Here is a 26,312-nt window from a genome sequence, read left to right as displayed (position 1 = left end):
AAAGTAACAAGAAAACGAGAATCATTTTGTCCTAGACCAATAAGGGAAACAACTCCAGTCCTGCTGAAACAACAACAAAAAATAAATATATATCTTTATGACATATATGAGAATCTAAGCCAAAATGCCAAATTCATCACTTTGCAAGTTCTTTTTCTTTAACTTTCTCAATTTTCTCAGCTAATTATTCAAAAACAGGTTGTAACTTGGGTTATTCGGCTCTCAAGAAGAGGAGAGGAAAATGAAATACAAAAGTATCTTAGTCATCTGACATCACTTGGTAATTTACATCAAAGTGATGTAAAGTACAAATTGCTTACAATGTATTAGTCATACATGTTGATGACAGATGTATGTTTGCAGGTCTCAAAATACTTAAATTTACCAACACCTGTAACAACAAAAAGAGATACTTTATCAGCTGCAATGTGACAATGCAATTTTAACAGACTAAATAAAAGCCTGATGCTTTGTTGTTTTCTTATGGTGGTGATCTCCATGTTTACGTTTCCCAACTCAATAGTTTGCTGTTCCCCAGTGAGTTGTTCCCACTACAGAGCAGAGTTGAAAGGGTGATGCAGTGAATTATTATCCTTGTGCTGATTTTTCCACACTTTCTAACACAAGTATCACATGAATGTTTTTTTTAATTTAACTCATTGGTGCCATACCCTTTTTTTGACATCACACTAATGCCACACATTTGTGTTCCTGCTGCTGCTTTTCATTGAAAGGTTCTACAGATCATACATGTAGTCATATAACCAATACTGGGTTACATGGGCAAGAGATGTATCTTCCTGACAGCTACCCTGTTTCCCTGTGTGGACTCCTTGTTATATTTTGCAAACAGCTTTATAATGTTTGAATTTCAGTGTCATTTACCAGCTGAATAAATATTCTCATCTGCTCTACTTGATTATGATACTGAATTCTCACAATCTGTGTTTAATCTTATATTTAAAAATGATCATTCTTACTACTGATTTACCACAACTCGCTCAAAAAGCCAACAATCAGTTATATTTAACACAGAATTGGAGAAAAACTACACACTCTGAACTAAAAGTGCTAAATGGAAGAATAACTAATTTGGTTATGATTTTATTGTGTACAATAAATTAAGTATTAATAGGGAGTATTAACATGGGGAATTACATTGCCTCATAACTTTTTTTTTCCGTTCTTTTCTTTTTTGTATACCACCATCTTGGAAACCTTTTGTTTAGCACTAATTAGTATAAATGCATTTTATATGTTTTTTTAACTTGTTTTAACTGATGTAAACCGCCCCGAGTAGACATTGTCTAGAGGGGCGGGGTAAAAATCGAACAAATAAATAAATAAATAAATAAAATAAACTTGGTACTGAATGTGGTACATCAGGGTCATTCAGTAGGAAGGAGAAAAAACCTTGCCAGGCTTTGTGTGCTTAGAAGGTAGGTGTAGCCATCCAAACTGAATTCAGTGTGATCCTTCTTTAGACCCTAAAGTGTCTAGAACTAATTGCCCTTTATGAACTTCCCTTAACACTAAGATTATCTTGAGAGGAAGGTGTTTGTAAGATTCCTGGCCTTCTGAAATGAGGTACATTATAACTGGAGAAAAGTTCTTTCCTATTGTAATACCCCAGTTCTCTCCAGGGAAAATGTACTGAAATTTCAATACATTTTTTTCTGTCAGGAAACATACTGTAAGAGATTATTAAGAGAATAAAAAGTGAACCAAACAGTGGGTTGGAGTACTTGGTGATGGAATCTATCCCTCTCATCTTTTATGATGATCCTCTTAGTTATTATTTTTAGACAATAAAAGGAATTGAAGAGTAGAAGTACTCGGTTTTATTAAGAGCCCCCTTCATGTTTCTAGTCATTCAGACAGTGATCAAAAGGAAGATACATTTGTCCTTGGGACTCTATAATTCCAACGTGGTAGAATCTGACTTCTCCAGAAACAAAATGGGGATTTGTGTCCTTCCAGAGATTTAATACATACATCTCTGTACATAATTGTTGTATTTGTTCACTGTCAGATACCTACAGTATGTGAAGTTTCTAAGTCTAGTACATTTTAGAACTTAAATGCCAACTCTTCATTTCTCCTTACCCTTTTCTGCTATGTTCCACAAGGAATAACAATTACCTAATAAGAATTATAATCAATGGCTGAAATCCTGTTGCACTTGGCTATGTGTGTGGAAATTGGTGGGCTGTTATGCCCGGGCAGGCTACTTGTCTAACTGCATGGTTGTATACTGGATTTCATAACCACTTGTGCAATTGATTGCACGGTTGCACAATTAATTGCAAAACTACTTGCACAATTGCACCTGCAGAAATGCTTAGTGTAAATTTCACAACCACTTGTGCAAGTTCAAGTTACACAGACATAGCTATGCTTCAGGGTTTTCATCAGTGAGTTTCTTTACTTTGTTACTGATCTCTTATTGTTATGTTTGTTTTTTGTTTTTACTTCATAATTAAAAACATAATGACGAATACCACAGAAGTTTAGCAAATGTCACCAATAGTATTCATGTAAGTTTACTGTAGCTAATTGTGACTAAGTGATGAGATACTGGCATAAATCTCAGGTGCACAATTGAGTGCATGGCCAGGAACATTTCTGAAACATAGCACAGCACCTTATCAATTTATTGACAGGAAATTGTACAAACCTTACAGAAATATTGGTAGGATTTTGTCCATTGACAACAGACATGGTTTGATTTCTGAATTGAGAAAAGTATTCATAACTGAAATAAAAGCAGATGAGCTTTAATAATACTGCTGTCTTTTTTGATCACTTTCTCATGGCAATTAATCTTAACCCTATATTGCAAATAATCTTAACTACAGGTTATAAAAAGCAAGCCACTTTTTTCCACTGAGCATTAAGATTAACCACTGTTTGTTTAGGCTTAGACAACATGAGTTGCCCTCTCTATAAAAGAAGTGAGAGTTTCCAAAGTCTTCCTCCCGCCCACATGGGAAAAGATAGGAGAGAAAACACAAGCATTGCTTCAGTTTGTTCTCATAACACACTGACTTGTGGCTCAATATAATGTCTGAACAGGAGAGTCAATGAAATCATAAAATTTAAGATAGGATTTGCAAAACATAAAAAACAACATAAACTGTAATTTATTTGATTCCTCAATGGTGGTAAGTCCATGAGTAAAAATATTATTCCTTTATATTTGATGAATGATATAAAGCAAATGCTGTGATCAAGCTCTACATCATAAATTATCTTTAAGATGAAATCGGTAGCTTATATTTTCAGTAACTGGACTGATTTCTTTGTAGTTTTGATGTCCGGGCTCTTTTGGTTTACAATTCTACAAACAATGTAAGTTTAGAAGAACAGACAATTGAGAAGAAACTCATAAGCAGTAATGCTACTATGGGAAATGGTTGGAGACTCCAGAAAGTGGATGTTCATCCAGTTGGTAAGAATAGAATCTTCACATTTGCTTCCCTCTGTGCTTTTGTGTAGAAAGCAAGCAAGACAGCACCTTAAAGGGGGGTATTAAAGTATAAAAGGAAGAATGAGCCATTGTGTTTGTGTGTGCACACATGTATGCATGCATATGACAGAATAAAAGAAAGAGAAAGAGAGAGAGCAGGTACTTGGGATGATTCTAATGGGTTGAATCCTATATAATCACTATATAGGATTAGTATATTTGTTCTTTTTTCAAATCAGACATGTACATAGGCATAAGTACTGTGCTTTGAATTTATATCTATTATTTTGAAATGTAAGAATTACAAATTATTGGAATATTTGTAGGTAAACATGAGAGTGAACTTGACAACACTAGGCTAGAAAGAGAGTGAGGGTATCCAATATCACTGATCTACTGCATTCATTATACACAGGGTGCAGCCCATGGAAATAGGATTTTAGTTAATTTGTATTAACTGAGTTACACAATCTATCTCCCAACAGTTGTTTATCTCCATACACAGAACATTTTGAACTACCCCAATTTTCTGTACTAGAAAGTGAGGAAATTTAAAGCAATTTGACAAACTTCAAATTTGGTTTGAAAAACCAAGATACATAATATTTATCAGATTAGGTGTTAAGAATTTGAGAAGATTCTCATATATACATACATATTTCGACTGGGTTTTGAGACCTCTTTCCAATAGGGAAAGCACAGAACTTCAATTCTGTAATGCCTGCAGAACATTATAGTTGTCAGTGTATCAATGCCTGCCAGTTACTAATTTGCAGTTACAGGTTCGAGTAGCCGTATGTATGCTAAAATGATTTGCATATAAAAGTACAACAATTGTATTATAATCTAGAATTGTTGTGTGTTTTTATCTTCTAAAATCTGGATGGATTTGTAGAAAAATGTGAGAACCAAGAAAATCCTTCAAATTACTTTTGGCCAGATACCAGACCAATAGTGACTGAAAGCATATTCTGTCATGGCAGTACCACTCAAACTGCATCAAGGACATGGTAAGAGCTTGGAGATCAATAGCTGCTTAGTAGCGAGAGATAGCTGAAAAACAGTGTGGAATGCAATTGTATGGTGATAAAACACAAAAGAGTTGTATAAATATGTTAGTTATTTTGGTGGTGCTTTTTAGATGCAGAAGCAGAAGATGCAGGGAGTATTGCAAATACAGAGCTATGATGTGATGTCATAAGCATGTCTGAATTCTATTCTTTTAAACAGTGTTGTTAGGAGAGTAATGCCTATTTTATTTTTCCTACTAGTTTTCTTAACCTGGAAAATTACACATCATACTGGAGTGCTCCTGACCTCAGAAACTGTACAGGCAAGTGTTTGGATATTTGTTCTATTCTCAGGATAATTTTGAATTATTATTTGGTCTTTTGCATGCTTTGCTGAAGTATGGAGTTTCATGCTAGAGCTGAAGCCGCTATCTAACATAGATGTACATGCATTTAAACTCATCAATTTTAGTGGTTATGAATACACCTAATTATGTAGTGCTCATTAGGTTTTAATCTCATTGATTTCAGTTTAAACACATGTATGTGGTTGCTGGTTTACAGTTTAGGTCAGGATAGACGCCTAGTCCATATTCCTCTCAGCACGTTGTAGCAAAGGTGGACATTGGGCATTCTACAAGCCACATGCAGCACCTCTGCCTATTTTGAGAACCCATCTGCTCACCGCCATTCCGACTACCAAAATCATGCCACTTTCTCCCTGCTCTTCCTGTAATTGCTTTTAGAAGGGAAATGGATTTTCTGCCATGCAGTGTTGTGTGGCTCTATGGAACAGAGAGACTGCTCTAGCACCAGATGATGGAGAAAGGAGATGCTCTAGAACCATATCAGACCAAAAAAAAAAAAAGACAAAAACTATAGCACCATCTGTTCGTTAGAGAGCTGCTGAAATTCCTGCCAGTTCGTAGCAACAGCTGTAGCAAGGAATATAGCATGAGGAGACTGGATGGCAGTGCAGCCCCCTAACCTCAGAAGGTTTCTCGCTTCTGAACAGGGGCAATAAATAAATAAATTTCTGTTCTAAGCATGCATATAAAGGATATTTTGTTTGGGACTTTAACTGGGATTTCTGTTACTTTGTATATGTTATTTCAGAAAATGCAGCTGATATTGCCAATCAGCTTCTGAATCTCACAGGAGAAGGGCAGCAGCTGACTTCAGACAAAGTCAATGATGTCATCCAGAAACTCAAAAAAATTGTGAATGATGAAGAAATTAATGAATCTCTGGGTTCTACTGTGGTCACAATATTTTCCAATATTCTAACCAGTTCTGATAGTGTCCTGGCAGCATCATCTTCTGAGTAAGTATATCTAAAATGATAAAGAGTAGAATAATGGCTTACAAGAACATTTGGCTATTTATGTTGCTTTCTGATATGTTTGCAACATTATCTGTGACTTTAGTAATATATTTACAGTTCACAGATATAAGCACAAAACAGCTCTGCTGAAATTCAGTTAAATTGCCTACTGAAATTAACAAACTAATACTGACTAAATAGAAATACACTCAGAAGAAGGAGATGTCCTGAAGTCTCATACATGAATCATGATGCAGCTAAAGAGGCAGTTTTGGTTTTGAGGTTGCTTGGGCAACAGCAGTATTGAGAGCTCTGAATATGTCACTCAAGTTTTTAATGTGCCTTTTACTACATATGCCATTATAGATGTTTGGTATTGTTACAAAATAATATTAAAAAAATAATAAAAAAACAAGCACCACCAGGGGCATCTGTTAAGTCCTTACACACAAAATGTGTGTTTACAAAGAGGAAAGCTGCTGTGAAGGAAATACTGTCTGTCTCTCTTTCACTCTCCTGGCACTGAAGATACAGTGCAAATTACCGTATTTTTCGCACCATAAGACGCACTTTTTTCCCACAAAACGGGGGTGGAAAGTCTGTGCGTCTTATGGAGCGAAGAAAACAGATTATATTTTCCTGTTTTCTTCTCCTAAAAAATTGGTGTGTCTTATGGAAAGGTGCGTCTTATGGAGCGAAAAATACGGTAGTCAGAGGTACAGCTGACTGGCTTTGACCCCTCTCCACATTTGATCTTAAAGGATCTATCTCAGGACGAGATAAGCTCCTATATACCCTGTTTTCCTGAAAATAAGACCTAACCTGAAAATAACCTCTAATATGATTTTTCAGGATGCTCGTAAGCCCTACCCCCAAAATAAACCCCAATTAAGTGAAACCCCACCATCCACTGTTGTGCAGCATTGTGCAGCAACCAGAAGAAGATGCCATGACTGTATTTGAATAAATGTAGATGGTTGTACATGAAAAAAAAACATCCCCTGAAAATAAGCCTGAATGCGTTTTTGAAGCAAAAATTAATATAAAACCCTGTCTTATTTTCGGGGAAACACAGTATATCTGGATAACTCATATCCCAGTCTTTGATGGCATTTTGAAAAGTAGAAGGCAGAACAGATGACTGTTAAAAATGCAAAATTCCTTCTTGATGTTGGCATGGCACTTGTATTCTGAGGACTTTCACAAATATATATTTAAAATGTAATGTTCTGCTTGATTTTAGAGCTATAAAGACCATTGATGCTTTAGCACTGAAAATTCAGTTTTCAGGCCCCTCCATGAGTATCTCATCAAGGAACCTAGCACTTGGTGTTTCATCTTTGAATTCAACTCTGTTCAATGGCTCCTCCTTCAGTATCGGTCCCCAAAACAATGCTTCAGATTTCCAGGTAAAGGTTGCCAGTTTTCATATAAACATACAGACTTATCTCCAGGGGTTATGGACAGGGCCAAAATTCCAGTGAGTCCAATGGAATATTGAGATTGTCAATGCAATTACATGCCCTGCCTGCTGTAGTTTTTCTGCCAGCTTGCACAGGTGTCTCAGGCTTTCAGTAGCAACTGAAATAAAGAAGCAGACACAGAGAACACAACTTCAATCAAAAGATTATGACTGTACAGCACCCCAGCAAATATGCTCAGTGCAGAGGGGAGTAATTGTTTATTCCAGACATGGGGTGCGTTTCTGTTTTTGGATTACAGCTTCCAGAATCCCACAGCCCTCATGGCTTCTCATTAAATCCTTTTCAATGAGAAGCAAAATAAAATTAACATAGCCCTATTGTTCACATTAGATTACATAAACAATATTCAAGAAGGAAACCTGAGTTATTTTTCCAGGGTATGAGCTACATTCTTGTTGCTAAATAGGTTTTATTTCATTATTATACAAGCACCACCATTCATCTTCTAAGACATAAGATTTTATTAGGAGCATTTTACTTCTGATGTGTAACTCTAGATCTCTGTGTGTGCTTTACACTGGTTTGCCACGCATGCAAATAGGGAATGATCTTATGAATAAATGCAGTTTTGATTTTATTGTTTGTGCTGCTCTTTTCTCATCCAAAAGGACATGTGCAAAGTTGCTAACAGGAAAAAAGGAGAAGGCCATTCCAAAATACCATATGAGTAAGTGGCAGAGTGGTTCTCAGTGAGGTGTAGTGGATAGATTAACAGACTAGGCCTCAGAAGGTGGCCTCGGTTCAATTCTCCAGCTCTGCCAGGGAAACTCACTTGGGGGGGGGCGGTATATGTTAAACTAGTAAAACCACTCGTTAAATATCTTGCCTTGAAGACTCTGTTAGGGTCACTATAAGTCAACTCTGACTTGACTATACATAACAACAATAAAAACAACAACAAAGAGACAATGCATCAGAACCCCATATAAAAATGATATTATTTAAGTTACTTTTAAGTTAACTTTACATATTTTTTGTTCACTCTGGCAACACACAAGAAATGTAAAAAAACAGCATACAAAGTGACAATTTATAAAAGAAATGATAGCAGTAAACACATGTGAACTACAAAAATACAGGAACAGATTCTTGGCAATAGAAAAAAAATTCTCAATCAGAAAAGTTTTTTAATACTAACATTAGTTTCAACTATTGAACTTATCAGCTTTCAGTTTCAAAATTTCTGCCTCGCTACTGCTGTGTGACGCAGAACTAGCACAGAAAGAGGTTATTATGATAAACCTTAAAAATTTCACAGTTTCCAGAACAAATCTGTTACTGACTAATAATTAATAAATTCATATTCATCAGCATAGACATGCATTTAGCATGGAAAATGTATTTCGTCTTTGTTTTGTTGTAAGTTTTCTCTTTTTTTGTATTGCAGATTGATTTTGACAAAAACCAAGAAAGTTCTCTGGCCTCAGTAGTTTTGCCTCCAAGTTTATTAAAGAATTTAAGCCAAGAAGATCTTGAAGCTATATCCAGGGCTCAGTTTACTTTTTTCAATAAAAGTGGACTCTTTCAGGTAAGCAAAAGCATATTCCAATGAAAATTAACATCTTCCTTTAGATGAGTTAATTAGTCCATTAACAGTATTGCAAAAAAAAGTATTTTGCACTTCATCTGGTTGATGCCAGTGAGATTATTGATAGTTGTGTTCAGAATAATGGGGTAGAGAGTGAAACCATTCTGCAGTGAAACAGAAGCAGTGTAGGATAGCTCTATTCAGAGAAAATTGAATTATGCACTATTTGGGGAGCAGGTACAAAGAAATCCAGCAGGGTCAGCAAGTGCTTCATAATAGAAGTGTGCTTTTCAAACTCCATTTCACCTCATCTTGCTTTACTTTCATTCCACTCTGTATTTCTTGGCTCTGGGTGACAGGCACTAGATTCTGTATGAGGAGTGTTGCTCTTCAAGTATCTCCTTCATACAAATGAGAGCAAAAGATGTCAAACTTCCTTTCTAGATGAGATTACAGGAGGCATTGTGTGTTTTTGACAATTATTTGGCAAATCTTCACAGAAATGTTTTTGTGTCAAAAATATATTTTACGAAAATTACCTTGAGTTTTGCACCAGAAATGTATTTTGTACAAGCTATATTTAGGACAAAAGATAACAGTTTTGCCTAATACTATTACTGATGGAAAAAGAGTTAACCTTTTCTGATGTCCAGCATGAGACTTTTTGAGCTCTAGGGTCTGTGTCAGAAATCCTGTTTTTATAAAGCGCCATCCATCCTACTACTGTACTCCAGATCCCTTGTGTTAAGTCTGGTATCTGTGCAGTTGAAAATAATAAAGTAAAAAAAGACACTTGTGATTAAAAGCAAGGAAAGGTAATGAGAAACTAACAGTACCTTATAAGGAAGATGTTAATCTGGTGCCAAAGGAAAAGGAGACTGACAACTAGAAGTAATAAATGAATAGGACGTTATATATTCACTGGGAAGTAGGACTGACTAATAATTGGCTGTTGATTATAATAATATAATAATAATAATATTTTACATTTGGAGTAAAATTCTTGTGCCACTGAGTTCAGTTTCAATAGGAGAATTTTTGATCATAAGTACATGATTTTGAAGGCATATAAATTGTCTTTTGTCTACTATCTACAAAATACGAAAAAGAATTTTGGAGGAGTCCCAGAAAAATATTATTTTATATTGCAAGGAAATTTTGTCAAAGTAAAAAAGCTTTGTGTTTTTTTAATAAACTGCTTGCTTCCTATAAATCCTTTTTGTGACCTTTGTATCCACAAAACTCTGTAATATTTTGTCTACATGTATTACACTCTTATACTTTTTATTGGAACTCGATGTTATGAAAGTGGTAGCTCTAATCCTGACAAGGCAGAAGTGCTATTCACCGAGCACTTTCACAAGATCATTATGCAATCAGCTGCAATGGGAACTGTACAATAGGTTGCATAATTGAACTGCACAATCCTCATTGCATGAGCAGAACACCAAAATATTTACATAGGTGTAACAGAGTTTGAATCTGCATTTGTCCATGGAAACTCACTGGGGTAGTGGTAGTGGAACTGGTAAAAACACTCCTTAAATATCTCACTTACCGTGAAAGCCGTATTAGGGATCTTATAAGTCAGTTCCAACTTGATGGCACATAACTAGTTAACATTATATTACAAGTGTAATCTATCATGGCGGATCACCATAACCGACTTTTATAAATACACTCAGTAATCTCTGTAGAATATTTAGTTCTTGCATTACAAATACAGTGGTGCCTCGCTTAACGATTGCTTCGTACAATGAAAAATTCACTTAACGATGGCTTTTTCAGAGTGATCTTGTGCTTCACTTAACGATTTTCCCTATGGGCGATTTTCGCTTAACGATTTTGGGACCATGCTTCACTTAACGATGACAGTTTTAGGTCCCCTTGTTTCACTTAACGTTTTTTTTTACAGCCCCGTTTTTGCTATTTTTAAAATATTCTAAAATATTTAAAAAATGTTTAAAATGCTTGGAATCGTTAGTGCACCTAATAAAACCTTCGTTAACTTAATTTGGCTTTGTTCAGAGTCTTTTTGAATTTTCTGTGAATTTTTTCCCCCATTGAAATAGGCTTCAATGCATTTCAATGGGTTTCGCTTAACGTTTTTTCCTATGGGGATTTTTGCTTAAGGATGGTAATCCGTTCCAATTGGAACGGATTATCTGGTTTTCAATGCATCTCTATGGGAAATGGTGTTTCGCTTAACGATGTTTTCACATAGCAATGTTTTTTTTGAACCAATTAAAATCGTTAAGCGAGGCACCACTGTAACTTTGTATAGCAAAAGAAATGTTTGCACTTCAAAAAAGCGTATAGAAAATAGGATTTTAAAAAACTACAAAAAGTATTAAAACACACAAGAAAATTAGAGGGATGTTGCAATTAGAAATGCACAGAAAAGAGTGTGAGAGAGATGGAGAAAAGATTAGAGAAAGACAAAATGGATCGCTTGCCCTCTTTGCGCTCCAGTTCCACTCACCACTGGCATGGAAGCTCTAAGAAATCGTATCGAAAGGAATATGAGCCTCAAGAGCAAACAGTTTCTTCTCTCTTAATCTGCATGAAACTGATCTTAAGTATTACATGAATGGGCATGAGTGACCCTCAAAACTGTGTACTCTCTCCTCTCCTGCTTATGTATAACTGCAAGGAAGCATGTGGAGGTATCTACTATCACTTTTAAACAAACCAGCATTCCCCATTTTGTGCAAACTCAGGAGAAGTTTGGTCAGTTTAAAGTTTGGTTTGCTTAAACAAGTCAGTATAAAGTGATGGCCTGTATAGGAAAGTAATTTACAATGCAATTCCTCATAAAAGGGATTTTTATATAAATATAAACATTTCAGGGGGGGAATTGGTGTTGGATATTTAGATAGCACATATGAATTGAGGAACTCCTTTTGGACAGAACTTTAAAATCTTATCTTCATTATTTTTGAACACCCATTATATGTTAGCATGCACTGGTACAAGTAATAAATATATTGTGTTACAGTTTATCTTTAACAGCAAAACCAAAAGATTATCTTTCCTTCCTCTGGAGAAAGTTTTGTTAATAAGATAAGAAAACTATTATATTCTTGGTTTGGGAAGTGATCTAATTATGTCAGAATTGGATATCAATCAGCATTGTTTGAGAGTTAAATCTGGTTTGCTTCAGAAGAAAGTAATTGAGATAGGAACCTACTGGAGGCTGTTGTACAGGCTGTCCTTATGACTCTATATGTCACAATAATAAGGGAAACAGCAAAGATTTTGGGAGGGAAGGCAACTGTTTAAATATATAAACAGGATGTTCTTATAATGGGTGATGTTAAGTGTTAATGTGCTGGCAACTTATTTATTCTGGCAATGTGAAGAAATAAAAGTATTTGTTCTAGCTACTGCTCTGAAGACTCAGGAAAATACTTTCTGCTGTGATTTTCTCCCAAAGGATCCCACAGTTCACACCAATTTAACCAGTTACGTTGTGGCATGCAGCATTGGAAATACTACGATCCGTGATCTCCAAGATGCTGTGAAGATTACGATTAAGCATACAGTTAGGAATGACAAAATCCAGGTAAGAGGGCTGGAATTTTTATGTGGTTGCAAAAACCTGTACAGTGGTGCCCCGCTTGACGACAATAATCTGTTCCAGGAAAATCGCTGTTAAGCGAAATCATCGTCAAGTGAAAAAAAAACCATTGGAATGCATTGAAAACCAGTTAATGCGTTCCAGTGGGGGAAATACCTCATCATCCAGTGAAGATCCTCCATAGGGGAAGCCATTTTCGATTGCTGTCTTGCAAACAATCGGTCCGGAAAACAGTGGGGAGCCATTTTGCGATTCGCCGATCAGCTGTTTTTAATCGTCGCCAGCAAAAAACCAGTTCCTGAAGCAGGGACATATTCATCGTAAAGCTATAGCGATCGCAAAAAACTCATAGTCAAGTGATTTCGTAGTCAAGCAGGGTCATCGTCAAGCAGGGCACCACTGTAGTATCATCCACTGCCAAATAGAAAGAGATTTATCCAGTCATTATCAAGCAACAGAAAATAGGAAACAAGAAATATGAGTTTTATACATGGAAGAAGTTCTGGCACACAGGAGTATTAGTCATAACACATTCCATTGAGCAATTTATAGCTTCTTTAAGAGCAAGTCAATATGTTGGTTTTGTTTGCTGCTGGTACAGTAGTAGTCCTGCCAGGCAGACACATATCCATGAACATATCCTTCTTTTAATGATACTTGTGTATCCTTTTACAAACAAACATATACACATACCTTTGAAGTTCTCAATGGTACCTCCACTTGTTCCTGCAAATAGGAACTCATACTTGGGATGGCAATTGGAGAAACAAAAGTGATAACTGTAAGAGCTTCTATCCCCGGTAAATCATCTTTTAATAGAATAGGATAGTGGAGTTGGAATAGGATAGTGGAGTTGGAATGTGTCTATAAGACCATCAAGTCCAGCCTCCTGCTTAATGAATGAATCTAAATCAAAACAGATCTGGCAGACGGTTGTCTAATTTTCTCTAGAATGCCTCCAGCGTTGGAGCGCTCACCACTTCTTGAGGTAATTGGTTAACAGGAGATTTTCCCTGATAATCAGCCAAAATTTGGCTTCCTGTAACTTCAACCTATTATTATGCATCTTGCACTCTGGAATGATCAACAACAGATTCTGCCTTTTCTCTGTATGACAGTCTTTCAAGTATTTGATAAGTGCTGTCATATCTCTCTTCAATCTTCTTTTCTCAAGGCTAAACATGCCCAGTTCTTCCAGTCCCCCAAACATTCATCATTGTTGCTGTCCTCTCAACTTGTCCCAGTTTTGGCATCCTTCTTAAAGTGCAATGCCCAGAAGTGGACACAGTGCTCTAGATGAGACCTAACCAGTATCTAACCAGAGGGGAACTAGTGCTTTACAGGATTTGGATACTATACGTCTGTTAATGCTGTGGTCAGAGAACAGGGGTAAATTACCCCAAATGGGGTAAAAATGAAAATCCTGGGGGTAATGAAGATGCGACCCTAACCCCCTTCCCTCCTGCTGCTCCTCTTCTGCCCGGAGGGGGATCCCCAGCAGTCAGATCGTCCCCTTCAACCCCCTTCTCCAGCCTGGCTGCAACCGAACCATGGCGGATGGCAGCCGGCAACAGGCCCCGGCCAGTGGTGTACAGCAGCTGAGGCAGTGCTGGGGCTGGCCATGGCAGAGGGCAAGGCTGGGGGAGTGACTGGAGCACCCCAGCCAGGAGAAGCTGCTCTTTCCAGTGCCTGGAGAGGTGGATTGCAGCAGAGGGGGGAAGGCACAGCCCATGCCCCATCCCCGGAGGATCCTGTCAGGCCTCTTGCCCTCCGTGCAGCAGCTGTCGCAGTGCTTCGATAGTGAGTCCTGTGGTCGCCCCGGTGGGCAGCTACCAGAGCCGGAGCAGGAGGCGGTGGCGGGTGCCCCAAGAGGGAGCTGTGACAAACCCAGACCTACTGGGATCTATCACACAGTTACTAAGCTGCCACCAACCATTCCCTATAATAAGTCACACAGACCAGGGATGGATTTTTAAACAATAAAAGAATAAGGTTTATTTTAAATACAAACAGGGTAAATAAAACAATCAGGTGAATAAAATAAAGTAACGTGGCTTATTCTCACACACACAAGCATACAGTTTGGTTCACCTAGAACCTTTAACTTAAAGCACAGACCCTGAACCCATCAGTTCTGGCTAACCAACAGACCCCTGAACCTATCAGGGTGGTACTCTGACCCACAGTAGTACCCTGTCAGACACACAGACTCCCACAACAGCTTCTTCTTCCCCAGCTGCTGCTTCGTCCCAACCCAGTGTCTCACAGTCTGTCTCAGCATCTACTCTTCACCACACAGGCATCACATATTTATACAGTACAGCCCCTCCTCCTGATGTCCCGCCTTCCACTCCCCATAGGATGGAACTTTCCCTCCAAACCCATGACAGACAGGTAACATCAGTGCTGTTATGTAACACCTCCCCTCTTTAAAAGTTGTTTTGTAGGGGGAAAGCTAAAAGTGCTTTTCACCAAAAAAACAACCTGCATAAAATACACAACAACATTTATACATACCATATAATACTTACATATACTTACACTCCAAGTTAACCATAGCAAATATGCATTTAAACATTTTACCATATACAGTACATCAATTTACCTTTATTAATACCAACCAATTTAAAACCAGGTACATTTTAACTTTTTGTTTTCATTATATACATATAGTCCATGTTCTTTCGCCGTCTTCAGTCTTCAGGTCTTCTTGATAAGGCGTCAGCAACACAGTTCACTGACCCTCTGACCACCTTCACTTCAAAGTCATAGTCCTGTAGGTTTAAAGCCCACCTCATAAGTTTGCTATTGTGGGTTTTCATTGTCTTTAACCATTGCAATGGTGAATGGTCAGTACACAGAACAAAATGTCTTCCCCAGATGTAAGGCTTGGCCTTCTGGATCGCGTAGACTATGGCCAAACACTCCTTCTCCACGGTTGCCAAATGTCTCTCACCTTTTTGAAGTTTCCTACTCAGGTAGGACACTGGATGCTGGTCACCATTCTCATCCTCTTGGCACAGAACTGCTCCTACCCCGCTGTTAGACGCATCGGTGTAGATGATAAACTCCCGGTCGAAGTCTGGAGCACGCAGGACAGGATAGTTGATTAACGCCTCCTTCAACCTCTGGAACGCCGCCTCACAGTCGCTGGTCCACGGGATGCGGTCATCAGCCTTCTTCCTCGTCAGATCGGTCAGCGGAGCCGCAATCTCGCTAAACCTCGGGATGAACTTTCTGTAGTAGCCCACCAACCCAAGAAATGATTTGACTTTTTTCTTGGTGTTGGGTCTAGGCCAATCACGAACAGCTTCTATTTTGGCCTCCAGGGGTTTTATCATTCCTCCCCCTACCATGTGACCCAAGTATTTTATTTCTGGGCTACCCAGCTGACACTTGCTCTCTCTGCAGAGCCTAGGCCAAAGCACTTCCTCCCCTGGGTTAAAGCGCCTCTCCCTGCCTTCCTGGTCATCCCAAGCTTTCTTTCTGACCTTTTGAGCTGGCAGGGTCTCTGCTGCTAGCTCTAGGTTTCTCCTTAGGTCATTCATCAAGGTGTCTATGTAAGTCACAACGTCTTGTGGGTCACCCTGGGCGATCTGCCCCCAACCCTGCTCGATCAAATCAAGGGGCCCCTTCACCCCTTTCCCAAATAAAAGTTCAAATGGACTGAACCCGGTACTGGCTTGTGGCACTGATCGATAAGCAACCAAAAGGGATTGCAGCTTCTGGTCCCAATTGTTTGGATTCTCTGCCAAGAAAGCCCTAATCATGCGCATTAGAGTCCCATTGAACTTCTCAGTTACCCCATCACTTTCAGGATGATAGGCAGTGGCTTCCCTGAGCTTAATTCCACAGATTTGCCATAAGCGTTTCATGAGCTTTGACGTGAACGATGTGCCCAAATCTGTGATTATCTCTGAGGCAAATCCCATCCTGGACATGTACCCCACCAAAGCATCTGCCACTGTGTTAGTTTCAATGTTTGTCAAGGGTATGGCTTCAGGATACCTTGTGGCATGGTCCACAATTGTTAGTATGAACCTATTCCCCCTCTTTGTGGCCTTGGGCAAAGGTCCCACAATATCCACCCCTATGCATTTGAACGGAGTGTCAATCACAGGCAAAGGGCACAACTTTGCTTTGGTCCTATCGCGGTTATTCCCCTGCCTTTGACACACATCGCATTGTTTACAGAACTCCCTGATCTGCTTCCCTATGTCAGGCCAGTAGAAATTCTGTGTGATTCTCTGCTGTGTTTTGTTGACTCCTAAGTGTGCAGCAAACATGTCAGAGTGCCCCCTTTGTAAGATCATGGGGCGATACTTTTCAGGTACCACCAGCTGACTTCTGATCCCATCTCCCCCTTTTGAGATATTCCTCAGGGTTTCTCTATATAAAATCCCCTTTTTCTCCAGAAATCTCACTGGGGTCTCAGGTGTTAGCTGGGCGTCAGTCACCTGTTCAAAACACTTTTGGAGAGTGGCGTCTGCCTTTTGCTCCTGTCCAAATCTGCTGTCTGTGGTTAAGGTTTCCACCACAGCTTCTGAACTTTCCCCACCTGCTTCCGTCTCTGGCTCATCATTACCCCCCTGAACTGTCCCTGTGGTGGCTTGTGAGCGTGTAATCACTAGCACCCGTTTCACATGTTCAGCCAGGTCATTTCCCACGAGCACAGCTGCTGGCAGAGTCGATGAAATCGCTATCCGCCAATCTCCCCTCCAGCCTTGAAAGTTGACAGGTACCTCTGCTACTGGCAGAGAGATTATCTGCCCCTCAATCCCTGCCACCTTCATGCTCTCATTTGGGATTATAAACTCCCTAGGGATGATATCTGGATGGCATAGGGTTACTTGGGAACAAGTGTCCCGCAGCCCCCTATACTGACGGTCAAGTATTCCTACGTCCACCCCTGCTGTCTCAAACAACTGAGAATCTGTTTTTATCAGCAAGCAGCGCTTTACCTCCAGAAGAGGACCATTTTCCTCAGCCTGATCAGCAGAGGCAGCTGTCCCAGACTGAGTAGCCATGGCAACAGGCTCCCTCTGTGACACTGAGCCTTGCTCTTTCTGGACACAGAACACAGCTTTTGGCTTGGTCCCACTAGAATTCTGAGGCACCATTCCTTTTAGCTGCTTTAATTTTTCACACTCTGAGATTAGATGACCCTTTCCCTGACAGAAATAACATTTTCTAGTGTATTTGGATTCTCTCTCCTCTTGTTTCGGTTTTCCCTCCAAATTCTGAGGGCTTGGTTTCATGCCTGAGGGCTTCCCTTCACCATGGGCCCCTCCCCCTTGCTGGCTTTTCCCTGGTCCCTGAGAGTACTTGCTGTAGGTTTCTTTGGGTTTACCTACAGATTTCCCCTCACCCAAGGGCTTTCTTATTTGGGAGATAAAATCCGCGATTTCTGCGGCTGCTGCCACAGATTTCGGTTTCCTTTCCCTCACCTGGAATTTCAATTCCCCCTGCAGGACTGAATAGAACTGTTCCAGGGCTATCAAGTCTTTAAGCTGCTCATAGGTCTCTATTCCCTCCTGCGATAGCCATTTCTCAAGCAGCCTCACCAATTGGGCCCCCACTTGGGTAAAAGTCTGTTCTGGTTTCTTGGTGAGGGACCTGAATCTTTGTCTCAGCTGCTCTGCATTTATCCCATGTCTGGCAAACACCAGTTTTTTAAACTCTGCAAAATCTTTCATCAATTCCTCAGGCATCTCGGCATAAACCTCAGCCAGGCTGCCACTGATTAAAGATCGCATGATGGTCATCTTCTCAGTTTCCCTCACTGAGAAGTCCACAAACGCTCTTTCCACTAAGGAAAAGAACACCTCAGGACAATCTCCCTTGTGGTACACAGGGAATTTCTTCAGGTCAGCCTTAGACAGTTGGCCTCCCTCAGAATCCCTATTATTATTATTGTTCTGGTTCATCAGTTCCAGTTTTCTTAATTCAAACGCCATTCTCTCTCTCTCCATTCTTTCTTCCCTCTCCATTCTCGCTCTCTCTAACCTTTCCTCCATTTCCCTCACCCTCAGTTCATGCTGTTGGGCTAGGAGTATTTTCCTGAGTTCTGGGTCCTGCTCTCCTGTGCTGTCACCCTGCACTGAGCCAAATTCATCCTCAGAACCTTGGTCAATCTGGGGGTCTTTCACTTCACTCATGTCTGCTACTTGGCTTCGAGTCAAGGGCATAACCCCCCTCAGAACAGGCTGCTTTAAAAAGTCAAGCCTCAAAATAAAACGACCACTTTTTTCCTTTTTGCCTCAGAACCAGCTCTCCCTAGTCTGCTGTTCTTCAGCACTAAATTTGTAACAGTATCGAGTCAGAGCCTACCCCCCTCTGCTGGGCCTCTCAGCTGGCAAGCTAGCTCGCTGTTGCTACGCAGTTTTGCCTCAGCGTTTTCCCGCCAAAACTAGGCTGCCTCAGAGCACCTTAATCTAAGTCTCCCCAGTTGGCACGTTCTTCTACTAGCGCACCTCCCCGTGAGGTACACCTAGAAGATTACCTACGCGCCTCAGACTGTCCCTGACTAGACCCCCCTTGCTCTGGGCACACTTGCCAAGGCTTTGCTGGACCGCTGGACAACTGGACCAGTCGTATCCCACACGCTGGACACCAATCAATGTGACAAACCCAGACCTACTGGGATCTATCACACAGTTACTAAGCTGCCACCAACCATTCCCTATAATAAGTCACACAGACCAGGGATGGATTTTTAAACAATAAAAGAATAAGGTTTATTTTAAATACAAACAGGGTAAATAAAACAATCAGGTGAATAAAATAAAGTAACGTGGCTTATTCTCACACACACAAGCATACAGTTTGGTTCACCTAGAACCTTTAACTTAAAGCACAGACCCTGAACCCATCAGTTCTGGCTAACCAACAGACCCCTGAACCTATCAGGGTGGTACTCTGACCCACAGTAGTACCCTGTCAGACACACAGACTCCCACAACAGCTTCTTCTTCCCCAGCTGCTGCTTCGTCCCAACCCAGTGTCTCACAGTCTGTCTCAGCATCTACTCTTCACCACACAGGCATCACATATTTATACAGTACAGCCCCTCCTCCTGATGTCCCGCCTTCCACTCCCCATAGGATGGAACTTTCCCTCCAAACCCATGACAGACAGGTAACATCAGTGCTGTTATGTAACAGGAGCCACCCACCAGTGGAGAAAGGGAGCCACCCCCATTGCACCAAGGACTGAGTGCGGCCCCACCAGGCAGCGGCGGCCCAGGCAGCGAGGCTTCGGCAGCAGCACTTGACTGGCCGCGTGTGACCGAGATACTTCCTTTCAAATCAAGGGGGTAATGTCGGCGTATATAGATTTTTTAGGGGGCAAAAGGTAAAAATGTTCCCTAACCCCTGTGTTAATGCAGCCTAAAATAGCATTTGCTCTTTTTTTGCAGCCACATCACACTGTTGGCTCATATTCAGTTTGGGATTGACAATAGTACTAGGATCCCTCTCGCTCATATGTTTCCTGCTGGAAATATGACTGGGGCAGGAACTAAACATTTGCAGATAATCTATAGTAAGCTTTTTACTGTGGATTGTCTGCAAAATGGAGCAAACTGGATGATGGTGGCTGGGAAGCATTTTAGGGTTGACAGCAGCGATGCAAGTTCTTCCCGGTTGCTGCTATGCCACCATTGTCACCTTTGCTAACACTGTGCTTTCCCATTTGCCACTGTTCAGTGGCCCACTGGACAAGCAAGCACTGCAGGGAAGGAAGTGTGCTTTTTATATACCATCTCTTAATGTTCTCTCTGGATGGTTTGCAATTTAATTATGCAGGCTACACACAGGAAGAAGGGCTCCCTCACCTGATTAACCACAGAGGAAGCCCTATTGCACTTTAATGTAGTGCAAAATGGATGCCATTTTAAAGCGCAGTAGGTTTTATGTTATGTGAAGAATTAAACCTGCCTTGTATTCAGCCCAGTTTTTACTGGGCATGTGGTTGCAGCACAGTCTTCAATATAAGTCTTCTCTGTTGGTAGAAAAGCTCGTGGCAAACGGTACTGTTAAAAGCATCTTAGTGTGAATGGGAGGTCTCACTCTCCAAGCAAATATCAGTTCCAGAAAAGGGATTTCTGAACAGCAGCAGGGCAGGAAAGAGTTAAATTTCTAATTCTGCTAATTATTATTCTTTTCCCCGCATCACACATTTTACAAATATCTACACATTTTTGTTTGCTTGGTTACTTGTTTGTTTCGTATGCTGCCTTTCTTCCCATAGGTGACCAAAGACAGATTGCAATCAACATAGAAATGCAATAAAAACACAAGAGTAAAAAAAAGTAAATAACATTAAGACCTGGTTAACTTCATTCATGTCTCGATCATTATTACCTTTGTCATCCTCAATTCACACAAGTTTAATTATGTATTGAAAAACTGAATGCAGAATATGTTTTGTGAGTTTCTAAAACTTTATTTAGTGTAAAAATTTAAGTAATACATAAATCCCTTTTAATGCTTATAGATATATGATTATAAGAGCTTTTTAATTTTTTCCCCATGTATAAATATATAGAAGTCTTTGAAACCTACCTGTGTCTTTTGGGATATGAATAAAAACAGTAAGTATAGTTTTTCTTTTCTTTCCCTCTGCCTGCCTTCATTTCTGATACAGGAAAATTTTTGCTCTCATTAGCTCTAATTTTTGAAATTTCTTCTTTCCTACATGATTAAGATTATGTCAGCCTTTTTTTTAAAGGAACATTATGTAATTATACCTAGAGTTGATTAAAAATGGGGGGCGCACCTTTCAGTGGAACTGAGTGTCCACAGGGTGAGGGTTGATTCCTGCCAGCTTTGCACAGATGTTTTTCCTTTCCTATAAAATAAATTCACAAGCTCTGCTCCTAATTTTACATGAGATTAGCCAGGGAGCCCATGGAGTGGGGAGACATGTAAAGCAGACGTGACACTGTTATTGTGAAATATTCTTGTTACATTGGGCTGTTGTTATTCCTTTTTTCCTCTTCTTGTTTCTACTCATTAGGCTCAGGTCTTAATCCCAATGATTAATGTTTTTTACTTCTAAAAAACCACACAATTTAAATGTTAGTGTACACATGAGGTAGGTGCACATATAGAGCACTGTATCTGAAGAGCAAGTTTTTCTGCTCCCCGGCAGAGATTTGTTTGTTTTGGGGCAGATGAGGAATCAATTCATTGGAATTGATTCCGCATTTGTGAATGCCCCATCCACTTTTTAAAAATTTCTGCTACCAGATAACAGGAACTAATAATAATATTAATAATAAAAGCACTGGGCTGGCTGAAAAAGCCAACACTCGCCCATTCATCTCCCTCTCCCTGATCACTGCCACCCCAGCTGCCTGCCTGATCACCGCTTTGCTGGCTTGGTCACCATCTCTTACTTGCTGGTCCCCATGGCCACCCGCCCAGTTGCCCCTTGACCTGTCCCATTGCCCCATTCACTCAATGCCCCAGTTGCCTGCCCGATCACCTCTTCACCCACCCGGTCACCCCCTCCCTCACTGCCACCACCTACCCAATCACTTGCCTCCTTGCCCTCCCACCCTCACCCCTAATCTCTTGCCCCTTTCCCTTTTGTCCTCCTTCCCCTCCCTTTCCATTCTCCTTGCCACCACCCTGTTGGACCCACCTGATAGGAGAAAGCAGTAGCCGTGTGGCAGTGGGGAGCCCATGGAGTTGGCAGCAGGGTGACAAACTACAACAAATGTTTTGGATTCAGGCTAAATTCCATGTGACTTTAGCCTGAATCTAATAATAAGATCTCTCGGCTAGTTTATTCCAGCAGCAGGAACAGGCTCAAAAGTCTTATGCCATTTTAGTAGTAGTGCTGAGACACATACACTCCATACCTGACAGCCCTCTGTACTACTGGCAATCTGCTCAAGACATTTCCTAGCCCCCCAGAAGGTTATAATCTGTTACAGGATGGAGGAGAATCACCCCTACTGCAGATTGCCTATTGTTTCATTGTATGCTTGTATAATTTTTAGATATGGGAGATGAAGACAGATCTGGCTGGCACAGGCGGATGGCTTGATTAACACCCACCCCCAAAATGCACATCACGCATGGCTGGTGTCATCAACATTATGTCAATTGTGGCAGTAGCCCGGCTTGCTACTCAGCAGCTGAGCAAGGAGACTTATCATCTCGCCCCCTTGCCAGAGTGGTCAGTTGAGCAGGGAGATGAGGCAGTGCGTGCCAGGCTACTGCTGCAGTTGGCATATTGTCAGTGACATTGTCTCCATGCACTGCACACTGCACTGTAAGTGGACCAGTGGATTCTGGGGGTGGGCATTAATCAGGCTGGCCACCTGTGCCAGTGAGATTAATCTTCCAGGAGACAAAGATGAATCTCCCATGTCTAATAGTTCTTGTAATACTGTATATTCTATAAGTCACATAATGTATTTTGTGATTTAAAAAGTGGAATCATAATTATTGTAACGACCTGCATTCCATGATTTCTCTAGAAGGCCAAGGAGGGTGGAATACTGATGGCTGCTTTACACAAGCACAGTCAAATCAGGATGAGACCATTTGCTTATGCTATCATCTTACACACTTTGGTGTCCTAATGGTGAGTGCGAGTCCTATTTATTCTTTAGATTCAGGAATTGGGAAAATGCAAGTTCTACTTCCTTGGGTATTGTTTTAATGATTTTCTTTAAAATATTTTTTTAGGAGTACTGAGTTATATGAACATTATTCATGGATCACATCCATTCAGAAAGTATTTCATTCAAAACACTGAGATTCTTTCCCCAGCATCTTGGCCAACAAGCATACCGAGTGTAACAGTTCTTTAAAAATCTGATCACTTTTAGAAACAGAACTATATTCTGGCAATTCTTATATCCTGTTCTCAATATCAATATTCATTGCTTTTACTATCTTTTTTCTGTCTAGGAAGAAAATTAAGCTGGTGTCTGATTTATCTTCACTGGTTAAAACAGGTTTTGTTTGTTTGTTTTAGGAAGATCTATGAACCCCAAGAAACAAAGCATGAGAATGATCCTTCCCCTCCCCCCACATTTGATTTCTAACACATTAAAGCCACAAGACATATACACTTAATGAAATATTAGGTCCTTCCACATTTGACTTGAATTTAAGTATTAAAAATACCACAAATCCTTGTACTCCCTTTTCAGGTTTGTTCTGTTCCTTTCATGTATCTGTGGGAAATGAAGGCGTTTAAATTCAATGTGGCCTTTCTCCTGCTGTGAGTTCCTTTGTGAGAGATTCGGAAATGAGGAGAAAGTACTTGAAATCTTGGCAGAGTTCCAGACTGAAAATTATAATATTTCCTTCTAAACTCCCCTCCCTTTCTTTCTCTCTCTCTCTCTCTTTAACCTCTTCAGGATTTGGATTTACATATAATAGCACCAGTCTGTTAAGGATTAATTGTGGGCAGAAATTTGTACCTTCTCAGTCCCCATCTGCATATTATGCAGATACAGGGAGGCTTACCAGCAAATTGATTTATTCACCTCTTTGGAGGTTAGGTGTTTCGATTCTCCTTCAACAGTTGACTAAAAATGACATTGCTGAACATTGTTGGTGGAAAGGATTCTTGCACATGCAAGTAGATGTGCAGTTAATTACTATGAATAAGGAATTACTCTGGACAAAGATTGAGGCCATTTATCATTAGTTAATCTCCACAATAGAATATTTCCAAAATAATTAATGGTTATTAAGCACTATCATCGGCTTCTTGGAAGTGCAAGGGTTGCAGAAAAGTATATTTCATCAGCAAAATGGGAATGATAAAGATTGCAATCTTATATACACATTCCTGGGGGGTTTACTAAACAAATATGCACAGATGTATAATAATCTCATAATACTTCAATTTTCTAATCATCTGTATTTAGGTAGAGCAAATAATGCTGTTATTTCCTAGACTTTTTAGAACTATTATATGATACTTACAGTGAAAAAATGGGGCAGAAAAGAAAACTTCTTTGGCAGTTTTATAATTTATTTCATAATCAAAAGATTTTCGAATTGCCTTTCTGCTCAAATAGGCAATCGTCCCAAGGCAGTATACAACTTTAAAAGACAATTTAATAACAAAATAATCAAATTAAAAGCAAGACAAGCCAGATGGTAGTTCCTGCATTAGTAGTTACAAGTTAAATATAAATAGTAATAATATGTTTTAAGTTTTTAGAACAAGGCTGTTTGCTAACAATCTTTTCTTTAGTTATTTCAAAAAAATAAACCAGGGTGAGTTGGCTTTGCCAAGCAGTAAAACATACAGCTGGCACAGAAATATTAAAAAGTAAAACTGTCCAAAAAAAAAAAAAGCCAAAAAGAGCAAAGAGAGGGCAGTAATTCTGCAACATTTGATCAACTTTTAAAAAATTAGCACTGCTTGAATATTCCATTTTACTTCAGCCCATGAGGCCATCACTAAAATAAATGTAAAAGCTTCTCTAGAACATTATCATTCAGGTGGTGTCATGGGATAATACAGTAGATATCTAAACTGCCTCACATGATGATATTATTTATTTATTTTATTTATTTATTTACAATATTTTTAGCCGCACCATTGCCAGTGGCTTCTGCATGGCAAATAAAAGCAAATGCCTTTAGGGACATGAAGAACAATTGCTAAGTTCTAATGATTGTTTTGCCTCCAGGCTGAGAGTGAAACAGGGAATGCCACTGCTCTTTCTAAAATTGTCTTCAGTTTGTACACAATGACTCTGCGGCAGTCTGCATAAATGCAGTGTTCTTTCCCTTTAAGGAGCAAAGCACAGAAACACATAGCAAGCGCAGAAGAACTATTTGGTTGTTTAAAAAAAATCCAAAATATATGCACAATCATCCAGTACTCCTAATTCTTAAAAGCCCACATAATCAGGGTGGCAACTATCCTAGTTTGGAGCATTTTGCACAGGTCACACAAGATATACAGTTTGTCTCAACCTCATCCCACTCCACATAAATAGTGCAATTTCAGTGAATGTGTTGCATCAAAAACAATACAAAACTGCATGCTGTCTCTCTGGGTGAGGTTTTTAAAATTAATTAATTAATTAATTAATGCAATTCCTCTTCCTTGCCTGCAAAGATGACGGAAAAATTTGTACCTCTAGATGTACTAGCAAAGACAAGAACTATGTTTTCCTGACCACCACTAAAGAACATATAGAGGTTTGATTATGAGAAAAATGGACAGAAATGCTGTCTAACTAAAGGAAGTAATTGCAGAGGAAAATTTATGTCTGGAAAAGGATCTGTATCTTTGAGAAATAGAAATCATGGAGGAGCTAAATGTGTTTTAATCCTTTCTTACTCACTGAAACCTGAGGAAGGAAAGAGTCTGCAGCTGTGATTACTACCTATTCTTAGAAAAGCAAAAACCGCTCCTCTGTTTTTGCTTCCCTTGCAATTTAAGATGTTATTTCCTTCCACATTTTACAGCCAAAGAAAATGATCCAAATAAACATGTTTTTAAAATTCCAACAATGGTTTTAGCTATGAAAAACCTGCTATAGAGATGTTAACCCATTTCCTTCTCCAAATAATTCTGGTCAAATAATTATCTTTACCATTATGTGTTTGGGACCAAAGAGGGGAAGAATGCATACATGGTAAGCAGCGGGAATGAAAAATCAGCTGTGCCCTCAAGAAATGAGTGTCCTTACACCTGAGTGGCACCAAAGTCTGCTTTAGAACTCTGAGAGGTGCTGTGGGGGCTCATATCCCATAACTTCTCCTTCCCTTCCACCCCTTGATAGGGGTTAAATCTGGAGACTCACTGCTGACTTGTATCAAGAATAGTGAACTAGGATTGACAAATAGTCTCACTTAGTATATGACAATGCCCTGCATTCCTATTCTTATAGTCTAAATATAAGAAATTCGGAAAAAAATGGGA

The 26,312-nt window shown here is 39.6% G+C and overlaps 1 protein-coding gene across 3 annotated transcripts in view; it reads left to right on the top strand.

Annotated features, from left to right (window-relative positions):
- Positions 1-26,312, top strand: part of ADGRG6 (adhesion G protein-coupled receptor G6) — a 110,106-nt gene that overhangs the window by 54,925 nt on the left and 28,869 nt on the right. For all 3 annotated transcript variants that reach the window (XM_072995962.2, XM_072995960.2, XM_072995967.2), the window contains 9 exons: positions 3,309-3,451; positions 4,365-4,479; positions 4,741-4,802; positions 5,596-5,803; positions 7,047-7,212; positions 8,675-8,815; positions 12,252-12,380; positions 20,943-20,988; positions 22,888-22,994. In XM_072995962.2, coding sequence (XP_072852063.2) covers positions 3,309-3,451; positions 4,365-4,479; positions 4,741-4,802; positions 5,596-5,803; positions 7,047-7,212; positions 8,675-8,815; positions 12,252-12,380; positions 20,943-20,988; positions 22,888-22,994 — 1,117 coding nt within the window. The remainder of the gene's footprint in view (positions 1-3,308; positions 3,452-4,364; positions 4,480-4,740; positions 4,803-5,595; positions 5,804-7,046; positions 7,213-8,674; positions 8,816-12,251; positions 12,381-20,942; positions 20,989-22,887; positions 22,995-26,312) is intronic.

The sequence above is a fragment of the Pogona vitticeps genome, chromosome 1 (assembly GCF_051106095.1).
Source record: "Pogona vitticeps strain Pit_001003342236 chromosome 1, PviZW2.1, whole genome shotgun sequence".
Lineage (NCBI taxonomy): Eukaryota > Metazoa > Chordata > Lepidosauria > Squamata > Agamidae > Pogona > Pogona vitticeps.
The sequence above is the reverse complement of the archived record's forward strand: the minus strand, read 5'-3'. Positions and strand labels throughout refer to the sequence as shown.